General features: G+C 42.8%; 1 protein-coding gene across 1 annotated transcript in view; it reads left to right on the forward strand.

Moving 5' to 3' along the window:
• Window positions 1-22940, forward strand: part of LOC126183814 (sodium channel protein Nach-like) — a 139185-nt gene that overhangs the window by 74973 nt on the left and 41272 nt on the right. The window contains exons 6-8 of the mRNA XM_049926064.1: window positions 15994-16084; window positions 18138-18414; window positions 20765-20818. Coding sequence (XP_049782021.1) covers window positions 15994-16084; window positions 18138-18414; window positions 20765-20818 — 422 coding nt within the window. The remainder of the gene's footprint in view (window positions 1-15993; window positions 16085-18137; window positions 18415-20764; window positions 20819-22940) is intronic.

A 22940-nucleotide genomic window follows, 5' to 3' on the forward strand; every position in this document is an offset into this window, starting at 1 on the left:
GAAACGAAATGATTCGACGTCAGTGGAAGCAGTGGCCATAGTTATGCAGGAGGAGACGAGTGGTGGTGTGCAAACATGTAGTGCACGGAGAATTGCCCGAACATTGGACATACCCTTTTCTGCCATCCATTCAAAATTACCCATGTACACGAGTTGCTTCCTGTTGACCTGCCAGCAAGAGTACCTTTGCTTTGGAATTTCTTGCTCACATGGAAGTGGACAATGATTGGCCATGGAAGATTTTGTGGACAGACGAAGCCCACTTCCATCTGACCGGTTATGTCAATACACAGAATTGTCGAATATGGGCAACGGAAAATCCACACTTCATCCTGAAAAGGCCACTGCGTGGTGCGGGCTTACGGCATCATTCATCATAGGGCCATATTTTTTCGAAGAGACAGGTGGTTTCGGTCCTGCTACCTGTACCGTCACTATGAGTGTCTTTTGCGCAACACGTCATTCCAGCTCTCCAACAACGTGGATGTGTGGATGGGATCATTTTTATGCAAGATGGCGCACCTCTGCACATTGCAAATCCAGTTAAGCAGCTGCTGAAGCACCATTTCAGAAATGCTAGAATCATCAGCCGCCATTTCTCTACCGCCTGGCCGTCCCGATCACCCGATCTTAATCCGCGTGACTTCTGGCTGTGGGGCTATCTGAAAAATGTTGTGTTCAGTGTTCCGATTGTAGACTTCGTTGCATTAAAGGCACGCATTGCGCAACACATTCTGAACGTGACCCCAGAAACACTTCGATCAGTTGTGGAACATGCTGTTTCTCGATTTCAACTTGTTGCAGAAAACGGTGGGCAGCATATTGAACATGTCTTGCGCCAAATTAATAATACGATTTGATTTTGATTTACGCTTTTTATGCGGTTTTTGACCTCAGGACAATTAAAAACCGATGTGATTGAAGCTTTTTATGCGGTTTTTGGTCTCAGGACAACTAAGAACCGATGTGATTGATGCTTTTTATGCTGTTTTTGGCCTCAGAACAATTAAAAACCGATTTTTTCCCATCCGATGTGATGTGAAGTTGCCATGGTGGATGGTCTTACGTAACTAACAGTATCACACCTGTACACCCATGCACGATGAGTAGTACAGTTTGTTTAACGTCAAACGTACACCTTAGGCATTGTTGTATGATTCATTTGTCATTTGTAGCCGGCCACCATAAATTACGATGCTTACAGCGCCATCTATTGCTACATTTTGTAACTATTTATTTTTCTTCTGCCATACGTTTTCCCCCTTCTCCGCGATAACCGACTTTAATAACACAGAAGAGAGTCTGTAGAGGTACACTGATGCTATGTGAATCATTATGGAGAAAATTAAGAAACAAGTGTCTCAATTTCGAAATTAAACAGGCTAATGATTGCAGCGACAAACCTTAAAGACAGTGTTTAATGAACTGATGATGCAGTTGATAGCAATTTTCCAAGAATTAAGAGGAGAGTACGAACCGTTATTGGCAGTCATCGTGTATGTACAAAAACGAATATTAGCACTTCGTATCGCGAACCCTACAAGGGGCACCAGTTTTATATGTCGTAACCCGACGTGGGACATGACATACTTAATAGCTCGCACTCAGATCAGAGGTGAAGCGAGATTTTTGGTCATTCGTTTCTTGGTATGTGAGCGGCTGTGTACACGAGTGAAACAGCTACGTGATAAAGCTAAGACTTTTGAGGTATCTGCGATTGGAAACAGTACAGAATGACTTGGATGTTAAGGTAAGGAGATAAATGTGGCCATGATAGAAGTGAAACTCTGTGTTGGCTTACTAATTTGCCTTTTATTGCTTCTTAACGCGTTTGCAGTGAATATAAAGAAGAGCACAGTCACTGGTTCATAAACACTTATTTGAGGCTTACTAGATTCTCTAATCAGATATTAGAACAAATAGTAATCCCAGCTTATATTTTTGTTAAGATTCAGGTCTATACAGCAATGTATGGAACTACAGACCACGAACCATGAAAGTGCCACATTTTGTTACTTTAATCAAACCTTTAGGTTCTAGTACTCGTCGTTATGGAAAGGACATAAAGACAAGGCTGCATGTAAACAAATGTACGATGGAAACAAATAACCCCAGCCCTGAGGTAGGTAAAGGCAACCATTTGCAAGTCCTTCTTAGTGCACAAAATTGAGTGTGACTGCTCACTTACATACAACTAGTATTTGCTGTAGCCTCCTCCATCCGAGGTTGCTGTCTTTCGCTGAAACTCTCGAACTCTGCCGAACTCTTGAACTCTGCGTTGCTTGGCGTATGAGGGTATCTATGTATGGCGTTTCGTGGTGTTTGCTTACACATGGAACGTAACTGCGACGCATTTTACCTCCAACTCGGTGCGCATGACATCAGCGATTTTTCAGTTCGTATGACCTGTTCCCGTCCATGAACCATGGACCTTGCCGTTGGTGGGGAGGCTTGCGTACCTTAGCGATACAGATAGCCGTACCGTAGGTGCAACCACAACGGAGGGGTATCTGTTGAGAGGCCAGATAAACGAGTGGTTCCTGAAGAGGGGCAGCAGCCTTTTCAGTAGTTGCAGGGGCAACAGTCTGGATGATTGACTGATCTGGCCTTGTAACACTAACCAAAACGGCCTTGCTGTGCTGGTACTGCGAACGGCTGAAAGCAAGGGGAAACTACAGCCGTAATTTTTCCGAGGGCAGGCAGCTTTACTGTATGGTTAAATGATGATGGCGTCATCTTGAGTAAAATATTCCGGAGGTAAAATAATCCCCCATTCGGATCTCCGGGCGGGGACTACTCAAGAGGACGTCGTTTTCAGGACAAAGAAAACTGGCGTTCTACGGATCGGAGCGTGGAATGTCAGATCCCTTATCGGGCAGGTAGGTTAGAAAATTTAAAAAGAGAAATGGATAGGTTAAACTCAGATACAGTGGAAAGTAGTGAAGTTCGGCAGCAGGAGGAACAAGACTTTTGGTCAGGTGAATACAGGGTTATAAATACAAAATCAAATAGGGATAATGCTGGAGTAGGTTTAATAATGGATTAAAAAATAGGAGTGCGGGTAAGCTACTACAAACAGCACAGTGAACGCATTATTGTGGCCAGATAGACACGAAGCCCATGCCTTCTACAGTAGTACAAGTTTATATGCCAACTAGCTCTGCAGATGATGAAGAAATTGATGAAATGTATGATGAGATAAAAGAAATTATTCAGGTAGTGAAGGGAGACGAAAATTTAATAGTCATGGGTGACTGTAATTCGAGAGTAGGAAAAGGGAGAGAAAAAACATAGTAGGTGAATATGGATTGGGGCTAAGAAATGAAAGAGGAAGCCGTCTGGTAGAATTTTGCACAGAGCATAAATTAATCATAGCTAACACTTGGTTCAAGAATCATAAAAGAAAGTTGTATACATGGAAGAATCCTGGAGATACTAAAAGGTACCAGATAGATTATATAATGGTAAGACAGAGATTTAGGACCCAGGTTTTAAATTGTAAGACATTTCCAGGGGCAGATGTGGACTCTGACCACAATCATTGGTTAAGAACTGTAGATTAAAACTGCAGAAACTGCAAAAAGGTGGGAATTTAAGGAGATGGGACCTGGATAAAATGACTAAACCAGAGGTTCTACAGAGTTTCAGAGAGAGCATGAGGGAACAATTGACAGGAATGGGGGAAAGAAATACAATATAAGAAGAATGGGTAACTCTGAGGGATGAAGTAGTGAAGGCAGCAGAGGATCAAGTAGGTAAAAAGTCGAGGGATAGTAGAAATCCTTGGGTAACAGAAGAAATATTGAATTTAATTGATGAAAGGAGAAAATATAAAAATGCAGTAAATGAAGCAGGCATAAAGGAATACAAACGTCTCAAAAGTGAGATCGACAAGAAGTGCAAAATGGCTAAGCATGGATGGCTAGAGGACAAATGTAAGGATGTAGAGGCTTCTCTCACTAGGGGTAAGATAGATACTGCCAACAGGAAAATTAAAGAGACCTTTGGATAAAAGAGAGCCACTTGTAATAATATCAAGAGCTCAGGTGGAAACCCAGTTCTAAGCAAAGAAGGGAAAGCAGAAAGGTAGAAGGAGTATATAGAGGGTCCATACAAGGGCGATGTACTTGAGGACAATATTATGGAAATGGGAGAGGATGCAGATGAAGATGAAATGGGAGATACGATACTGCGTAAAGAGTTTGACAGAGCACTGAAAGACCTGAGTCGAAACAAGGCCCCGGGAGTAGACAACAGTCCATTAGAAATACTGACGGCCTTGGGAGAGCCAGTCCTGACAAAACTCTACCATCTGGTGAGCAAGATGTACGAGACAGGCGAAACACCCTCAGACTTCAAGAAGAATATAATAATTCCAATCCCAAAGAAAGCAGGTGTTGACAGATGTTAAAATTACCGAACTATCAATTTAATAAGTCACAGCTGCAAAATACTAACGCGAATTATTTACAGACGAATGGAAAAACTGGTAGTAGCCGACCTCGGGGAAGATCAGTTTGATTCCGTAGAAATGTTGGAACATGTGAGGCAATACTGACCCTACGACTTATCTTAGAAGCAAGATTAAGGAAAGGCAAACCTACGTTTCTAGCATTTGTAGACTTAGAGAAAGCTTTTGACAATGTTGACTGGAATACTCTCTTTTAAATTCTAAAGGTGGCAGGGGTAAAATACAGGGAGCGAAAGGCTATTTACAATTTGTACAGAAACCAGATGGCAGTTATAAGAGTCGAGTGGCATGAAAGGGAAGCAGTGGTTGGGATGTGAGTGAAACAGGGTTGTAGCCTCTCCCCGATGTTATTCAATCTGTATATTGAGCGAGCAGTAAAGGAAACGAAAGAAAAATTTGGAGTAGGTATTAAAATCCATGGAGAAGAAATAAAAACTTTGAGGTTCGCCGATGACATTGTAATTCTGTCAGAGACAGCAAAGGACGTGGAAGAGCAGTTGAACTGAATGGACAGTGTCTTGAAAGGAGGATATAAGATGAACATCAACAAAAACAAAACGAGGATAATGGAATGTAGTCGAATTAAGTCGGGTGATGCTGAGGGAATTAGATTATGAAATGAGACACTTAAAGTAGTAAAGGAATTTTGCTATTTGGGGAGCAAAATAACTGATGATGGTCGAAGTAGAGGGGATATAAAATGTCGACTGGCAATGGCAAAGAGAAATATGTTAACATCGAGTATAAAAAAATGGTTTAGTTGGGTCTGAGGACTATGGGACTTAACTTCTGAGGTCATCAGTCCCCTAGAACTTAGAACTACTTAAACCTAACTAACCTAACGACATCACACACATCCATGCCCGGGGTACGATTTGAACCTGCGACCGTAGCGGTCGCACGGCTCCAGAATGTAGAGCCTAGAACCGCTCGGCCACTTCGGCCGGTGATGCGAGACACAACTTGCACTGTTCGTTATTGTGATCCAGAGTGCGGTAGAAAAAGTCGTCTGATTGATGCATTCCTCGCTTTTTAGAAGGCATTCAACACAGTCTCAAACTGTCGTTTAGTGACCAAAATACGAGCTTACTGTATGTCGGATCAAATTTCTGATTAGGTTCAGGACTTTCATCCAGGCAAAGTCGTTATTACTGGGACGAAATTAACAGACGTAGACGTGGTTTCGTTTGTATCTCAAGAGAGCGTTATAAAGCGAGTGTCATAAAGCCGTTACTGCGTACAGTTCACATAAATAGTCTAGACTCTAGAGGATAGTGTTGGTAAATCTGTTGAGGCTCATCGTGGACGATGCTGTTGTATCCGCTGAGGTGACAACACTCGTGGATACCTCCTAATATCGTGGTGGACCTCGTTTTGCCCGCCTTAGTGCAGCAACTCGACGTAGCACGGATTCAACAAGTCGTTGGAAGTCCCCTGCAGGAATACTGAGCCCTCTGCCTCTACAGCCGTCCATAATTGCGGAAGTGACGCCGGTGCAGGATTTTATGCACGAATTCACCTCTCGATTACGTCTCATAAATGTTCGATGGGATTCATGTCTGGCGATCTGGGTGAGCAAATCATTCGCTCGAAGTGTCAAGAATGTTCTTCAAACCTTCCTACCACTCTCCACATTCATTGTAACCTACGATATCCTCTTGTTTCCTGCAGCAACGGATAGGTACATCAATTGTTCACCTGCCGGATATCGCTTTCTTCCTGTAAATGGCACTGTCAAGTGCTTTCCATCTACGATAATTATAGATAGCCTCGTAATTCCCGAAATCGCCCTTCACTTTGTATTTTTGCAAAAAATCTGCCCCTACCAACATCTCCAGACTTAACCAGAAAATTATCAGAAAGTTCTGGTACAATTGCTCACCCTGAATCTTTATAGGTAATATGACCTCGTGAGTTAGTACTTTCTTACTTTTACCTGAGGTTACTACAATGTTTATTCTGGAGGCGGGCATAACAACTATTTCTTTCCGATTGGAAATAATATCTACAAAATGTTTTGACACTTCACATACATCTGAACCACCATCAAGTAAGCAAGGGAAGTTTTCATAAAACCTGCAACTTCTATTATCGGTTGTTCTGATGATTCTTCAACAGTTTCCGAATCTCGTTCTTCCAATAAATCCCGCGTCTGACGAATTCTATACCTTCTGCGGAAATAACACACTTTCTTATGGGGTCTTCTTCTTCTATAATTGTGGCAGCTTTAATTAATCTGTCTACTAGTGACAGGTCAAAACATTTCTCCAAAAATTCACCTTCCCTCATCTGCTCAGATTCTGCGAGACTTCCTTCTGTGTTGTCAGAACTTTCAAAACAACCACCAGCGTCATCTATTTCTGTAGCTGCATCACTATTCGATGAGCTTTCTTCTACTCCACCTTCTTCGACATCTGAAACTGTTCCTTCACTATCAGGCAGAAGCTCCTCTATTCTACTTAAAATTTCATCTGTCGGTATATCTTCTTCCTCCGCTACACTTTTCCCATATACAGTGCTTTCTTCCACGTTCCCTACAGGATAATCTATAGTATTGCAGTACTCAGTTACACTATGATTCTGCTTCACAATTTTATCAGATAACTCCTGTTCCTTGCTAACCTGGTTCCTAGATTTGCGATTTTCATCCAAACTTTTCACAAAATTCTGCCACGTTTTCCTGATAAGTAAATATTCTCACTTCCTCTCTTTGCTCCGTTATATTTATAGTACCTGTACCACTGTGTTGTTGTGTTGGTTGCTACCTTACAAAGGGCTTTGCTAGCGGTTTAACCTACTTTTGGCAGTCTGCAACGCTAGCACCCTTACAGATGCTATTAGTTTTCCTCGTCGTCTACTCTGCCATTAGCGGTAGCGTTCCGTTCATTCGGCTGTTGATCCCGGTGGATGTTCGAGTCCTCCCTCGGGCATGGGTGTGTGTGTTTGTCCTTCGGATAATTTAGGTTAAGTAGTGTGTAAGCTTAGGGACTGATGACCTTAGCAGTTAAGTCCCATAAGATTTCACACACATTTGAACATTTTGAACATTCGACTGTCTGTAATGCTGTTCTGCTCTCTCAGCTGATTGCAGATTCAGATATGTGTCATTCCTGTTCCTGTCGTAATTTCTAATACCAGTAAAACCCCTCGGCCGCTGGACCTTCATCTGTGATTGTTAGCCCTCTGTACACCTATTCTGTTTACCTGCACTTCATTTTGCCTAGTAGGAGCCCTCTAATCACTATTATTATTTTCCTCTTCTTTCAAAAGATTCTCTACCCTTTACAAGTAACCAACGAACTTGTTAATGTTCTCTCTGGGTGCAGAAATTAGTTTATTTCGCAGGTATAAAAGCAATTTGTTTTCTCGCCCCATTATAATTTGTTCTACTCCTAATTTGGTAGTCATATAAGACAATATAGTTGCCCACGTCTGCACAAACCTCTTCATAGTGTCTTTCTATGGGTTAAACTTTTCACCTGACCAAAAGCTGTTTAATACTTCCATCCGTTTTCTTTTTTCCCAGTATTCCTCAAAGAAGTCTGTTTAAAGCTTTCCACATTGCCATACTTGTCTACAGCTAAATTTGCCCAAACACGAGCTTCTCCCATAAGATTACATACCACAAATCCTATTTTCTGTTTGTCATTTCATGTCCTAGGCAACACAGCCTCAAAATCCCTCCAGAACTCTTTGGGATGCACGCTCTTACTGGGACCAAATCTCAAAAACTGTCTGTGGTTAACATAGGCAATTTCAGATGGTTCTGCAACACTATTTATTATTACATGACCACTACTGTTATGCTCTTGTAGGTAACCATTTACTGCTGTACTAAATTCTGGCAAGTTAGTTTCTAAAGCAGTTATTTGCTCACACTTGCCCTCCAAACAGTTTACATTTGTCACTTTCTTCCTTAATTTTATTACCCAGAATTTTATAATTCTCATTACACTGTTTTTCAGTATGATCTACTTTGGCCTGTACTTTAGTCAAGTCAGGACTAGCTGTTTACTACCTTCAGCAGATTGCTTTATATGGGTAGTTAGTTCACCTATTACTGTTCCAGTATTATTCTTACATTCTTGTTTCGCGTGGCAAATTTTCCCTTCACGCTTTCGTTAAGCTGTGGTATCTCATTTTTTACAGTATCATTTAAACCTAAAATTCTGTGATCGATTTCCCTCTGAATTTCCTCTTTAAAATTTTTCAGTTTATTTTTAAACTCTTCTGACTGTATTATAAACCCCTGATTAATTTCAGAAACTAATCCACTTATTTTATTAACCACATCAGGCCTAAGTTCATTTATTTTTGTATTCCTATTACTCATATCCATACCCAGTCCACTTATTTTACCATTCACCCCATTCATAGTAATGCTAATACCTCCCATTTGTATCATAACCTTTAGGAACATGATTGCAATGCTACATTTCTACTCACCAGCCTCCACTGCTGTCTCTACTTTCGCTTCAGTGACTGTAAATGGTACTAATTTAACATTAGGACCAGGTGTTTGTCCCATTCTTATTTTTTGAGTAGGAGTACTTATATATTTTTTTCCTCAACTTCAGAACTTGACTCCCTTATTATTTCCTTCACAAAATCTGGTGCGAACTTAACATCAGCTTCCACTATGTCTGGTCCATTAATTGACCCTTAAGTATCAGATACTGATTTTGGATAACCACGGTCATTAATTTTACACACATTAAAACTAAAATTTCCTCTCATATTATCATTTGCAAGTACTGAATAATCAAAATCTATAACCTTCTTCCTTTCACTTATTACCGGCACATCCCTTTTCTCCATGTTGGCAAGTTTCTTTCCACACTCACGAACCAAACGAAGCAAAACACTTCTTACCTTTTTCACCACGTTGTGAGCACGGCATGAAGCTACTGCGGATCCGTCCGCCAAAGGCTGCAAGCTCCGGTCCAATTCCTGGGACCCCACAGCACCGTCCACGGCTGCCAACTGCTCCTGTTGCCGATGTGCTACGGACGCTGCTGCCAGCTGCTTCCGTCGGCGTTCCTGTATTTCGCTGTCCTCTGCTTGCTGTGTCCTGTCCCTCCGCTAGTATTGTTCACAGTATCTACACTTTGTTTAAGCCCTTCCTCTATCGCTTCAGTTCAAAAGTTTATCTGCACATGCGTGGGTCTTTCTGTCACGGGTTTTACACCACTGCTTTTAAAGTTCGTTCGACACTGAACTTTACTTTTCCAGGCCGCTAAATGCACCAAATGAGGCAGAGCGGGTTGCACTCTCGCTATTAATTAAACAATCTGTCCATCTACCTGGATAGGTTTCAGGTTGTTCGCCCATTCACTCTGCGATGGTAGATACTGGTTTAGCCGACAAAAGCAGCTTTGATGAAAATTCGACTAAATACCTACCACGCAAAAGGCTCAATAACTCCGTCTATCTAAAAGTTAGTTAAACTTTCGAATTTTCGGGATTCTTGCATGTTGTTGTTGTTGTGGTCTTCAGTCCTGAGACTGGTTTGATGCAATTCTTGCATGAGTAATTCGAAAAAAAGGCAAAAAGTTCCTTTTAGTTGGTTTATTGTCTTTAAAACAAATAAACTGGCTACCGAGTCCGTATCTCGCATCCCGAGATCAATTACGCAATGTTACTGACTGTTTTTGTAACACCCAAAAGCAGCCAGAAGATATTTAGTAAGACCCGATATTTTAAACGTCCTAAATAGCCACTGACCCACGACTACTTGCGAATTAACACGTTCAGTCGTTCAGGCTTCTTGTAAGGAAGTGCTCGCCATGTCTTGTAAGCTGTACGAGTTTACGCGGAGTTTATATACGACATGAACGGTTCACACTCAAATATCTCATAAAATACACCACTCATAATGCTCAAACTTCCCCAAAATACACAATACTATAGTCGCTTTTCGGCAAGGGCACGAGAACCGCTCAGACTCGATAATTTCTTCATTTTCGTACAAATTTTATCAACGCTGTGTAACATAGGTGTTTACCACAAGACGGCTTCCGAGCGACTCTCTCGACTCATAGTTTTAAGGCGAGAAGATATGAATTCCTATTGGCTAGTATGTTAAGCAGTCAATCAGATCATCTCGAGCACTTCTACACTCGCGGTATTTCTTATTTCAGCCAATCAGATCACCACAAGTAATTTAAACTATAAATCTCGTAATTATGAAACTAAATAAAGTATAATGAAAACAAAATACGATTCTTTTCCACAAAAGAAGTTACTAATAAATTTAATACTGAACTCCCCTTCTGGCTGTCTCTTCAAAATCGAGCTCACTCGGACATACGTCACAATGCCCCTACTGCACAGCAGCATTCTCATGCCTACATTTACATAGTTTTAATGTAATATCACATTCTCACTTTACATATGTCCTCCATCCACTCTCTCAGTCTCTCCAAAACACTCATACAACCAAAACACGACGAAATAATACACTCCTGGAAATGGAAAAAAGAACACATTGACACCGGTGTGTCAGACCCACCATACTTGCTCCGGACACTGCGAGAGGGCTGTACAAGCAATGATCACACGCACGGCACAGCGGACACACCAGGAACCGCGGTGTTGGCCGTCGAATGGCGCTAGCTGCGCAGCATTTGTGCACCGCCGCCGTCAGTGTCAGCCAGTTTGCCGTGGCATACGGAGCTCCATCGCAGTCTTTAACACTGGTAGCATGCCGCGACAGCGTGGACGTGAACCGTATGTGCAGTTGACGGACTTTGAGTGAGGGCGTATAGTGGGCATGCGGGAGGCCGGGTGGACGTACCGCCGAATTGCTCAACACGTGGGGCGTGAGGTCTCCACAGTACATCGATGTTGTCGCCAGTGGTCGGCGGAAGGTGCACGTGCCCGTCGACCTGGGACCGGACCGCAGCGACGCACGGATGCACGCCAAGACCGTAGGATCCTACGCAGTGCCGTAGGGGACCGCACCGCCACTTCCCAGCAAATTAGGGACACTGTTGCTCCTGGGGTATCAGCGAGGACCATTCGCAACCGTCTCCATGAAGCTGGGCTACGGTCCCGCACACCGTTAGGCCGTCTTCCGCTCACGCCCCAACATCGTGCAGCCCGCCTCTAGTGGTGTCGCGACAGGCGTGAATGGAGGGACGAATGGAGACGTGTCATCTTCAGCGATGAGAGTCGCTTCTGCCTTGGTGCCAATGATGGTCTTTTGCGTGTTTGGCGCCGTGCAGGTGAGCGCCACAATCAGGACTGGATACGACCGAGGCACACAGGGCCAACACCCGGCATCATGGTGTGGGGAGCGATCTCCTACACTGGCCGTACACCACTGGTGATCGTCGAGGGGACACTGAATAGTGCACGGTACATCCAAACCATCATCGAACCCATCGTTCTACCATTCCTAGACCGGCAAGGGAACTTGCTGTTCCAACAGGACAATGCACGTCCGCATGTATCCCGTGCCACCCAACGTGCTCTAGAAGGTGTAAGTCAACTACCCTGGCCAGCAAGATCTCCGGATCTGTCCCCCATTGAGCATGTTTGGGACTGGATGAAGCGTCGTCTCACGTGGTCTGCACGTCCAGCACGAACGCTGGTCCAACTGAGGCGCCAGGTGGAAATGGCATGGCAAGCCGTTCCACAGGACTACATCCAGCATCTCTACGATCGTCTCCATGGGAGAATAGCAGCCTGCATTGCTGCGAAAGGTGGATATACACTGTACTAGTGCCGACATTGTGCATGCTCTGTTGCCTGTGTCTATGTGCCTGTGGTTCTGTCAGTGTGATCATGTGATGTATCTGACCCCAGGAATGTGTCAATAAAGTTTCCCCTTCCTGGGACAATGAATTCACGGTGTTCTTATTTCAATTTCCAGGAGTGTAACTTCCAAAACTACTTTTAATTATGTCAAAAATCTGTAGTCATTAAACTGAAGAAACTTCCAGAAAATAGGATTATATCAACTTATAGTTTCAATTGATACTATAGATGAATATATTACAGTCCCTAACTCCGTTTCACAATGCCACCACGGTTATTACGTGTTTTAGGCAAATATGTGTATCTCCGAAAGTACTGAAGTTATTGATTTGAAATTTTAGTAGTATGGTTGTGTTAGCCATAAAATTTGGTACACTAAGTATGAAAAAGATCAATTAATATTTAATAGTACTTCTTCAGATTTATAGAGAGTATGTGTAACGTATTGCACGCTGCATTAAGCAAATATATCTCTCGCGCTGCTCGGTAGCCAGCGTCAGCTGTGCCAGCGTGAGAACCAAATGTGCTCTCCTGGCTGCACGGCAAGCTTCACTTCCGATGCAAGATGACAGCTCGTGATTTATTGTCCATCAAATGTACTCTCATTTCTTGATTATGCTTAACTGGTGCACTGGTGCACATAGATGAATTTATTACAAGTAAGAAATGGTGCTATTATGGCGTTTACACCACAAATTCAACTATTGACATACCTCAGGACCAAGCTTTTATATCCTTATCATTCGGCCTAAGTCACTGTCTGTTCTTCTTCAGCAAAGGCGCTTGGCTAAAAGTGCCAGCACGCACCATGCACTGCAGCAGTACATCTACATCTTCATCTACGTGATTACTCTGCTATTCACAATGAAGTGCCTGGCAGAGGGTTCAATGAACCACCTTCAAGCTGTCTCTCTACCGTTCCACTCTCGAACGGCACGCGGGAAAAACGAGCACTTAAATTTTTCTGTGCGAGCCCTGATTTCTCTTATTTTATCGTGATGATCATTTCTTCCTATGTAGGTGGGTGCCAACAGAATGTTTTCGCAATCAGAGGAGAAAACTGGTGATTGAAATTTCATGAGAAGATTCCGTCGCAACTAAAAACGCCTTTGTTTTAATGACTGCCACTCCAATTCACGTATCACATCTATGACACTATCTCCACTATTTCGAGATAATACAAAACGAGCTGCCCTTCTTTGTACTTTTTCGATGTCATCCGTCAGTCCCACCTGATGCGGATCCCACACCGCACAGCAATACTCCAGAATAGGGCGGACAAAAGTGGTGTAAGCAGTCTCTTTAGTAGACCTGTTGCACCTTCTAAGTGTTCTGCCAATGAATGGCAGTCTTTGGTTTGCTCTACCCACAATATTATCTATGTGATCGTTCCAATTTAGGTTATTTGTAATTGTAATTCCTAAGTATTTAGTTGAATTTACAGCCTTCACATTTGTGTGACTTATCGCCTAATCAAAATGTAGCTGATTTCTTTTAGTACTCATGTTAATAACTTCACACTTTTCCTTATTCAGGGTCAATTGCCACTTTTCGCACCATACAGATATCTAATCTAAATCATTTTGCAAGTCGTTTTGATTATCTAATGACGTTACAAGACGGTAAATGACAGCATCATCTGCAAACAAACTTAGACGGCTACTCAGATTGTCTCCTATGTCGTTAATATAGATCAGGAACAATAGAGGGCCTATAACACTTCCTTGGGGAACGCCGGATATTACTTCTGTTTTACTCGATGACTTTCCGTCTATTACTACGAACTGTGCCCTTTCCGACAGGAAATCACGAATCCAGTCGCACAACTGAGGCGATACTCCGTAGGCATGCAGTTTGGTTAGAAGATGCTTGTGAGGAACAGTGTCGAAAGCCTTCTGGAAATCTAAAAATCAATCAATTTGACATCCCCTGTCGATAGCACTTCATGAGTATAAAGAGCTAGTTGTGTTTCACAAGAACGATATTTTCTGAAACCCTGCTGACTGTGTGTCAATAAATCGTTTTCTTCGAGGTACTTCATAAAGTTCGAATACAGTATATGTCCCAAAACCCTACTGCAAATCGACGTTATTGATATAGGCCTGTAATTCAGCGGATTACTCCTACTTCCCTTTTTGGGTATTGGTGTGACTTGAGCAATTTTCCAGTCTTTAGGTGCGGATCTTTCTGGGAGCGAGTGGTTGTATATAATTACTAAATATGGAGCTATTTTATCAGCATACTCTGAGAGGAACCTGACTGGTATACAATGTGGACCGGAGGCCTTGCTTTCATTAAGTGATTTAAGCTGATTCGTTACTCCGAGGATATCTACTTCTATGTTTCTCATCTTGGCAGTTGTTCTTCATTGGAATTCAGGAATATGTTCTTCGTCTTTTTTGGTAAAGGAGTTTCGGGAAACCGTGTTTAATAACTCTGCTTTAGTGGCACTGTCATCAGTGACTTCACCGTTGTTATCGTGCAGTGAAGGTATTGATTGCGTCTTGCCACTGGTGTGCTTTATGTATGACCAGAATCTCTTTGGGTTTTCTGTGAGAATTCCGTTGTGGAAATTATTAAAAGCGTCTCGCATTGAAGTACGCGTCATATTTCGAACTTCTGTAAAACTTTGCCGATCTTGGGGATTTTGCGTTCTTTTAAATTTGGCATGCTTTTTTCGGTGCTTCTGCAACAACGATCTGACTCGTTTTGTGTACCATGGGGGATCAGTACCATCACTTATTAATTTATGTGGTATATATCCCTCAATTGCTGTCGATACTATCTCTTTGAAAACATTCCACAACTTTTCTACAGTACATGTGTGGAAACAGCTGATATAGCAGTCAGTAAGCGAAGAAAGGCAGAAGCCTTTCCACACCGGCAGTTTCTGCAGTGTCTAGAACGCATGCCACAAGACACAACAAAGCCCAAGCAAGAGCAGCCATTTTGTACTAAGGGCTCTCGTGTTAGTATCGTATCTCTACTACCACCGGGCTGTGTCGCTTGGGGCACCATCCGGAACGCTGTTCGTGGACCACAGTTCGGTTCTGTGACAGGGCAGTCCGTTCTGAGACCACTGGAGTTAAGGCCACCCTCACATCGAGCCAGCAGGGTCTGAGATGCAATTTGCTTGCCATCAACGCTGGGCAGTGGCTCACTGCCGTCAAGTCACCTACTGGACAGCGCCGGCAGCTAGAGTCGTGCCACCGAACTTGCAGCCGTAGTTGCCGAAGCCGCCAGGACTAGAGTCGTCACTGCCAGAGGCGGTTGTGTCATGTGCTGCTGCTGGGGTCAGTGTTACTGGATGAGGCCGGAGCCTCAGCACTGTTTCACAGTGGGGAGCCGCAGTGAAACAATCTAGAAAATTACCACTGTTTGCCTGGCTCTGCACAGCGTCCCCCCTGCACCCCAATTCGTCATCAGTCTTCTTCATATCATACCACAGTCCGTAAGTATAAGCTTATAAAGATACAAAAGGAACTGTCATTCTAATCTCCACAGACTGATCAAGGAATAATGAAAGATGCTCGTATTCGTTATGAGAAAGAAAATCTAACCACAATTTTTCCTCTGATTTGAATTACTTCGAAAGAAGTAGTCTAAGACACAAATAACACATATGATGCTACATATATTCTGCATATCGTTACGCTCTATTATTCTATCTTTAAAATTCACTGTACCTTTTTTATCAGTAATGTATTTTAAGAAATCTACTCATAATCTATATGCTTCATATTATTTGTTCCTCTTTGCAGAGGCAGTTTTGAACTTGAGACTATCAGAGAAACAGATGAAAAATGGGCCCTTGACTTTGCAATCAGCGTTGATGAAGGAGAAATAGTGAAGGTGAGCCATGTCTCCATTATTACAATTTCGTACCGTTTCACGACGGTAACGACCAGATTAGCACCGCTATTTCAGCTTGGTGTTGCTGATGATTTCTTTGGTATATGTGATGCTAGTGATATGGAATAAGGAAATCTAAAAACAGATGAATTTACTTTTGGCCGCATCTCCTTAGGAATTTCAGTTCTCACCGCCAGCAGTTTCCTCAGTAAGAGATGCTACCAAAAAAATTTTCAGTTACAATATTTGCGGCCTTTGTAGAACTATTTTGCAATTAGATGTTTCATGACTCTGGAAGCCTGATTTACTTCTCTCTGTAGGCCGGGTTGTTTTCTCAGGTAAGCCGGCCGGAGTGGCCGAGCGGTTCTAAGCGCTACAGTCTGGAACCGCGCGACCGCTACGGTCGCAGGTTCGAATCCTGCCTCGGGCATGGATGTGTGTGATGTCCTTACGTTAGTTAGGGTTTAATTAGTTTTAAGTTCTAGGGGACTGATGACCTCAGAAGTTAAGTCCCATAGTGCTCAGAGCCATTTGAACCAATTTTTCTCAGGTAAATCTGTCCATTAGATGAAAATGAATTTCTAGAATCGCGAGCCTACCATATTTAGCAGACTTGCTTTTCATATTGTGTCGAAATGGACATTTCCCTCTAAACGTAAAAAGATGTTCGTCAACAGTTACGTCAAAACCTGGACTTTATGTGGAAGTTTCTCAAATTTCTCTAAATGCAACCAGTTTATCATGAATCCTATGAGCTGCCCTTGTTTCCTTATTGTCAACTCTAAGAAAACGTATGAAATCCTTATCTTATTCCTCGTTCCGCTGTTCACTTAAGTCCTCCCTCCCTGACTGTTGGCTCCAGAAGATATAAGCAAACCAATATAGACCTCTAATTCTTCCCCTGCTAGTTACTTCCACACCTTATGTATACTATTAGGACAATCTTCATTCCACTGTACACACGCCTAGCCTCTCTGTTAGGTTCCCTTACCACGACGGATATTATTTCTGGAGTAATTAAGAGGTGTAGGCCTATTTTATTGAACTAGCGGGTGCCGCTTTTGAACCTGGTTTATCCCAAATTATGAGATGGAATTTGGCACTTAGTTGGAGGCTCTTTCTACCAAATCATTCCCTTTTTTCCGATGAAATAATATTTCATAGTGTTATCATTACTAACTATTACATTATGACTATGATCTTCCTCTTTCATTACTTCATTGCTTTCCTCCTCCTCGCTGTCTGTGGGCAAGTATTCATCATCATTCACGTAAAAAATATTTCTGTTAACGACATGAGCGTCATCTTGCATCTGAAGAAGAATCTTATCAGCCTCCTCAGGCCGAACAATCCTAAACAAAAAACTAATCCTATAGTAGATTGATGGGGACTTCACAATGTCTGAGATTTGGCTGATCGACAACTTGTTGCTCAAGACGCTCTAGCACCCACTGTTGATACTTTGTGGGCTTGCATAGAGGTCACTGGAAGTTTGATTCCCTAGTAATATTAGGGACACACCCAGGGCACTTTACATTCCTCGTCTAACGTTTAGGGACTCAATTTGCGAAGTGTCGGCCTCTCGCACCAAATCGGACTGTCGAAGTCAGTGATCGTGTACAGTTCTGTAATCCCCATGATTTGTGTAATCGCACGGTACCTATCATGTGGAATGAAGTCCGATTCGGTCGTGTCTCGCCTTCTTGATGATGCAGTTTTGATAAATGTTAGTGCAGCCCGGGATTAGCCGAGCAGTCTTATGCGCTGCAGTAAGGGACTGTGCGGCTGGTCCCGACGGAGGTTCGAGTCCTCCCTCGGGCATGGGTGTGTTTGTTTGTCCTTAGAATAATTTAGGTTAAGTAGTGTGTAAGCTTAGGGACTGATGACCTTAGCAGTTAAGTCCCATAAGATTTCACACACATTTGAAGGTTTGAAATGTTAGTGTAGTAACAATATCTCGTTTATAGATGTATTGAATGTACTAGCGTAGCTGTGTGCAGAGAGAAAATTTGAGTTTAACCAGGATTGTGTAGTATGGTGGTCTGTCCCACAGCTGTACATCCACAGCAACGACGAGATCCCGGTACTGGACGTGAGCCCTCAGCACGAGTGGACGCAGAAGATCAGCATGATAGCGTTCTCTGCCAAGGAGACGTACACCACAGAGGACGCGCGCCAGTTGTCCATCCGCCAGCGCCGCTGCGTCTTCGCCGACGAGATCAAGCTCGAGACGGACTCCATATACACGTACAGCGCGTGCACCAGCCAGTGCCGCATGCGGCTCGCGTTCACCCTCTGCAACTGCGTACCCACCTTCTACCGGCCCAACAGTCAGTATGACAACCGCCTGCTGGTACACAACCTGCGGAGCACTTCGTCCTACATCCTATTAAGGGGGGTAGGACGTCAAACGGGCCGACTTGGAGCAGGAGAGGCATCACAGGGCATTTTAATTTCTAGTGTCTATACTTTTAAAAATAAATTCATCAAACTTTGTCAGCATCACCAGGAAGGATTCAGGATTCACACCCATTGCAGTGCAAGTTCGAAAACATTACAAAATAAATTTTTTACGTGCAAAATTTCATCATTTTTTCACTTACTAATGGCTGCTATAGGTACACTTTTCTTCATAAGTTAGAGAGATTCTTCGATCAATTTTGCACAGCATACATTCCATACTTACAGGTGTATGAAACTCCAGAATTTATTTTATTTATGAAAAAACGAATGAACTGTTATATTTTAAACTTCATGTTTAGAAAAAACACAAATTTTATACTTAATTACCTCAATTTTTACCACAGTTTTTAATAGATTTGGAAAATTCTAGTTTCACACACCTTTAAGTATGGTTTGTATACTGTGCAAAATTCATCGAAGAATCTCTCTTACTTATGAAGAAAAGTGTACCTACAGCAACAAATGCTGCCATTAGTAAGCGAAAAAAATGAAAAAATTTCACATGTAAAAAAAATTATTTCGTATGTTTTCGAACTTGCACTGCTAAGAGTGTGAATTCTGAACCCTTCCTGGTCATGCTGACAAAGTTTTGTGAATTTACTTGTAAAAGTATAGACAGTGGAAATTAAAATGTTCAGTGGTGCCTCTCCTGCTGCAAGTCGGCTCGTTTGACGTCCTACCCCCCTTAAGTTCACCGGACAAAATATTAGTCGCTCCCTTAAAACAGCACAGTGGTCGATCTGAAGTGCTGCAGTTGGTGCTGAACTGGTGGCAGGCGGCCATGTCACTCTTCACCGCTGACATAAGCCATGATGTTTATGTCCCAGTCGGTACGCTGGAATCAGCGTAGTGAGGCGCTTGGACGTGTCCATGACCAAATGACGTTGTCCGAATGTACGGTATATCAGCTCGGTGTATCCAATGTGTCTACAACGGATGGTGTACCACTAGGAGTTACGGCCACGACTGTCACGCTTTGTCAAAGACAATCGGTTTAAAACACAACTTAATTTGGTGCTGTCAGTCGATGCTGGTCAGTCTCAACCAGTTTCCGAGCGAGTGCTGCGAAGGAAACTGCGTGCCAGGTCATTTGGATTCCAGCATCACGCAAAAGGCCATTTCTCACAGGGTCACATAAAGCTGCACGTCATCAGTGGATCGAACAATACAAAAACTTTACAGTAACTGATTGGAGCCATATAGTGTGGTCAGACGAGTCGCGATTTTGTCTCTTTTCAATTGATGCAAAGCGTCGAGTGCACCGACAGTCCTCGAGGCTTTTAATTCGCAGTATGTGAAGGTTGTAATTCAGACCGGAGGTGGGTCTGTGGTGTTTTCAGTTTCGCCCGCTCGTTCATGTCATCGAGAACATGAAATAACAAAGAGCAACATTTGGTCAGCAAGAATGCTGAAATAGGAATCTTCGTTCATGTTGACAGTAACCTGAACGAGGGTATCTTCTTTGTCGCCGAATTGTAGCAATTTACTGGCTAGAGACGGTATTTGCAAGATGTCTCCTGGAGGGAGGAATGTTTTGTCCGATGTGCTTATCTTACACAAGCTCTTTCATATGTTTCGATACGAGTGACCAGCACTCTAGATACGCAAATGACTGGACGGCGGTTCAAATCTCTGTCCAGTCATCGAAATATGTTTCCCTAGTTTCCTCAAATCTCTTAAGGAGAATGTCGTTACAGTTCCTCTGAAAAACACACGTCCGATTTCACTCCCCTTCCATCCCCAGACCGAGGTTGTGCTGCATCCCTATTAAACTACAGCAACTAAAATTTGCCTCATACTACCTGCGACAGAAGGTTAATATTTCAACTTCAGTCACTTTCGACACACGACAACGGTGCTGTTGAGAACGGGTGGACTTTTTTTTTTGGGCGGTGGTGCTCGGGTGGGGGGAGGAGGGGGGCGATGTAAGTTACGGTACGACTGTCGTATAATCATCGTCTTTCTGGTACCATGGCTCATATAACTGGATGCTGGTAACCAAATCTATACCATGTGGATACATTTGTTTCAAGTGTCTGAAGATGAAACGTTGATCTTCCTAAACCGGTAGTCTTTAATGTAAGAATGTCTGATAGAGCAAATTTTTTACTGGAATTAATAATCTCCACGGACCTGGCTTCTAATCAGTTATTATATATATAACATTAACTTTCCTTAGGCTTGTGAGTTTAGCTTTTAATAAACTTTCTGTTTCAGAGCCATACAAATCCTGTGACGCGGAAGGACTTAAATGTTTAGCTCATCATTACAGTGAGTATGAAATATTGAACATATTAGACTCATATTTCGTTAAATAGCGAGGGAAAGTCATTTAATACCAGGAACTTTGTTATAACTTTTTTACAAAGATACTTACAGAAAAGATTTTCGGCTTATTCAGCTGACATATTCCTCTTGCTACGCCACTTATATGGTAGGCCTGTCTATAAGCTTAATTAAATGTCTTCCAGGAAAAATGAAAACTTGAATGTATCTCTCAGAGCAGCGAAGCGTGTACTGGTTCAAATGGCTCTGAGCACTATGCGACTTAACTTCTGAGGTCATCAGTAGCCTAGAACTTAGAACTAATTAATCCTAACTAACCTAAGGACATCACACACATCCATGCCCGAGGCAGGATTTGAACCTGCGACCGTAGCGGTCACGCGGTTCCTTTAACCGCACGACCACACCGGCCGCGGAAGCGTGTACTGGTTTGAAACTTTCTGGCAGAGAAAACTTTGTATGGGACCTAGAACTTTGTGTTTCACCAGCAATACTGTTATCGGCTGAGCTGTCCTGGTATGACTCACAATTCGCTCACAATACCGCACTTTTGTTGGAAAGTAGGAGATAGATACCGACGCAAGAATGTTTGTGAGGATGTGTCGTGAGTCATGTGTGGATAGCTCAGTTGTGAAGCTAATAGCCCCGGAATGCTGAAAAGTTCAGTGTTCGCGTTTCGCGTTGGTACACAATTTTAATCTTCCCGGAAATTTCGAAACGAATCTCAAGTGTCATCACAGCGCTCCTGTGTCTTGATCCTCATATACCAGCTTCTGATTCGGCAGATTTTCTTTCAGAGGCTGTGAATAATCAGGGCTGTATGTATGGACGTTCACATAAATTTATCCAAGAGGAGGGAAAATGCCACTATTTTGGTTCAACGGTCGAGCAGTACTTCCTTCTTATGATTAAATCCATAGTACTGAACGAGCTATTACAAAAAATGTTTTTGTTCATGAACAAGTAATGTTAGATTACCACCGAAAATAAAAAATAGCAAACAGAAAAAATCTTGATAAAGACTGATAAAATCTTGTTGGATAGGAAAAAAAATAATGAGGGGAAAATATCAAATTATTACTCTCCAAATTACGCTTTAAAAATCACAATTGTGTTAACCTAAACTGTAGAAACAGAATTAAACTTTAAAAATAACATTAATTCCCATCGTGAACGGCAATATTAAATCTGCGATTTAGCAGAACTGCAGGCAATCATTGCTAGAAATATATAAATGTAACGTCTATACCCTCAGATTCCAGATGGGGACAAGAGCTACCTCTCCTCCCCCTCCCCCCTCCCAACCTTGCGGACGCCTATGGTCGTGTGTTGGATGTTTAAACACCCTAGTTCCAGATCACGCATTGTTACTTTTCTAGGGGCAGCCGTGTGAGGACGAACGTGGTCATGGGGCAGCAGTGTATGATTATAGAGAAGTTCCTAGTGTTGTGCTTGCATGACAGAATGTAGCAGTCACAGTTTGACCCCTCTTGTGGAAGTGTGGAACGTCTCTGCCAGCTTCATAGCTGACTCGTTTCATGTAGATCAATTTCGACCACCGTCTAAGATTAACTTCGCCAACAGTTCGATGTAACATTCAGTTATAGCAAAAATAATTGCGATATAACAAATAGATAGTACCCTCATCCCGCCCTTTTCTGTATAGTTTGATGTACATCTTAAAATGGTGATCTAGAAGCAATAATGATTTCACTAATGTGATGCCATGTAGCGACGATAGGATCTGCATGTCATTCCTTTGTCGATTACTTTCGAAATCTCCTGGAGAGTGGCAGCCCTGGAGTGGACCTCCGGCTCAAACCACTCGACGGCATCGGCGCTGTGTCTCCCTTTTGTTGGATACGTGCGAAAATTTCTGGACAAAAGCGACTTTGTAAAGGGGTGTCGCCTCCCACGCATTTAGAAGGTACTGTACGGTGTCTTACCTAGGCATTACGTGTCTGAGGTACGCTTCCAGGCAATGGCTCTGCGACAAATTGGTGCCTTGCATAGTCGTTGCACATTTGCCTCGCCAGCTAGTTCAAATTTTCATTAGAGAGGGGGAACTCGTTAGCGTAGTCTCCACTCGTTCTTAAGAGGAGCACTG

This window comes from Schistocerca cancellata, chromosome 4, assembly GCF_023864275.1.
Source record: "Schistocerca cancellata isolate TAMUIC-IGC-003103 chromosome 4, iqSchCanc2.1, whole genome shotgun sequence".
Lineage (NCBI taxonomy): Eukaryota > Metazoa > Arthropoda > Insecta > Orthoptera > Acrididae > Schistocerca > Schistocerca cancellata.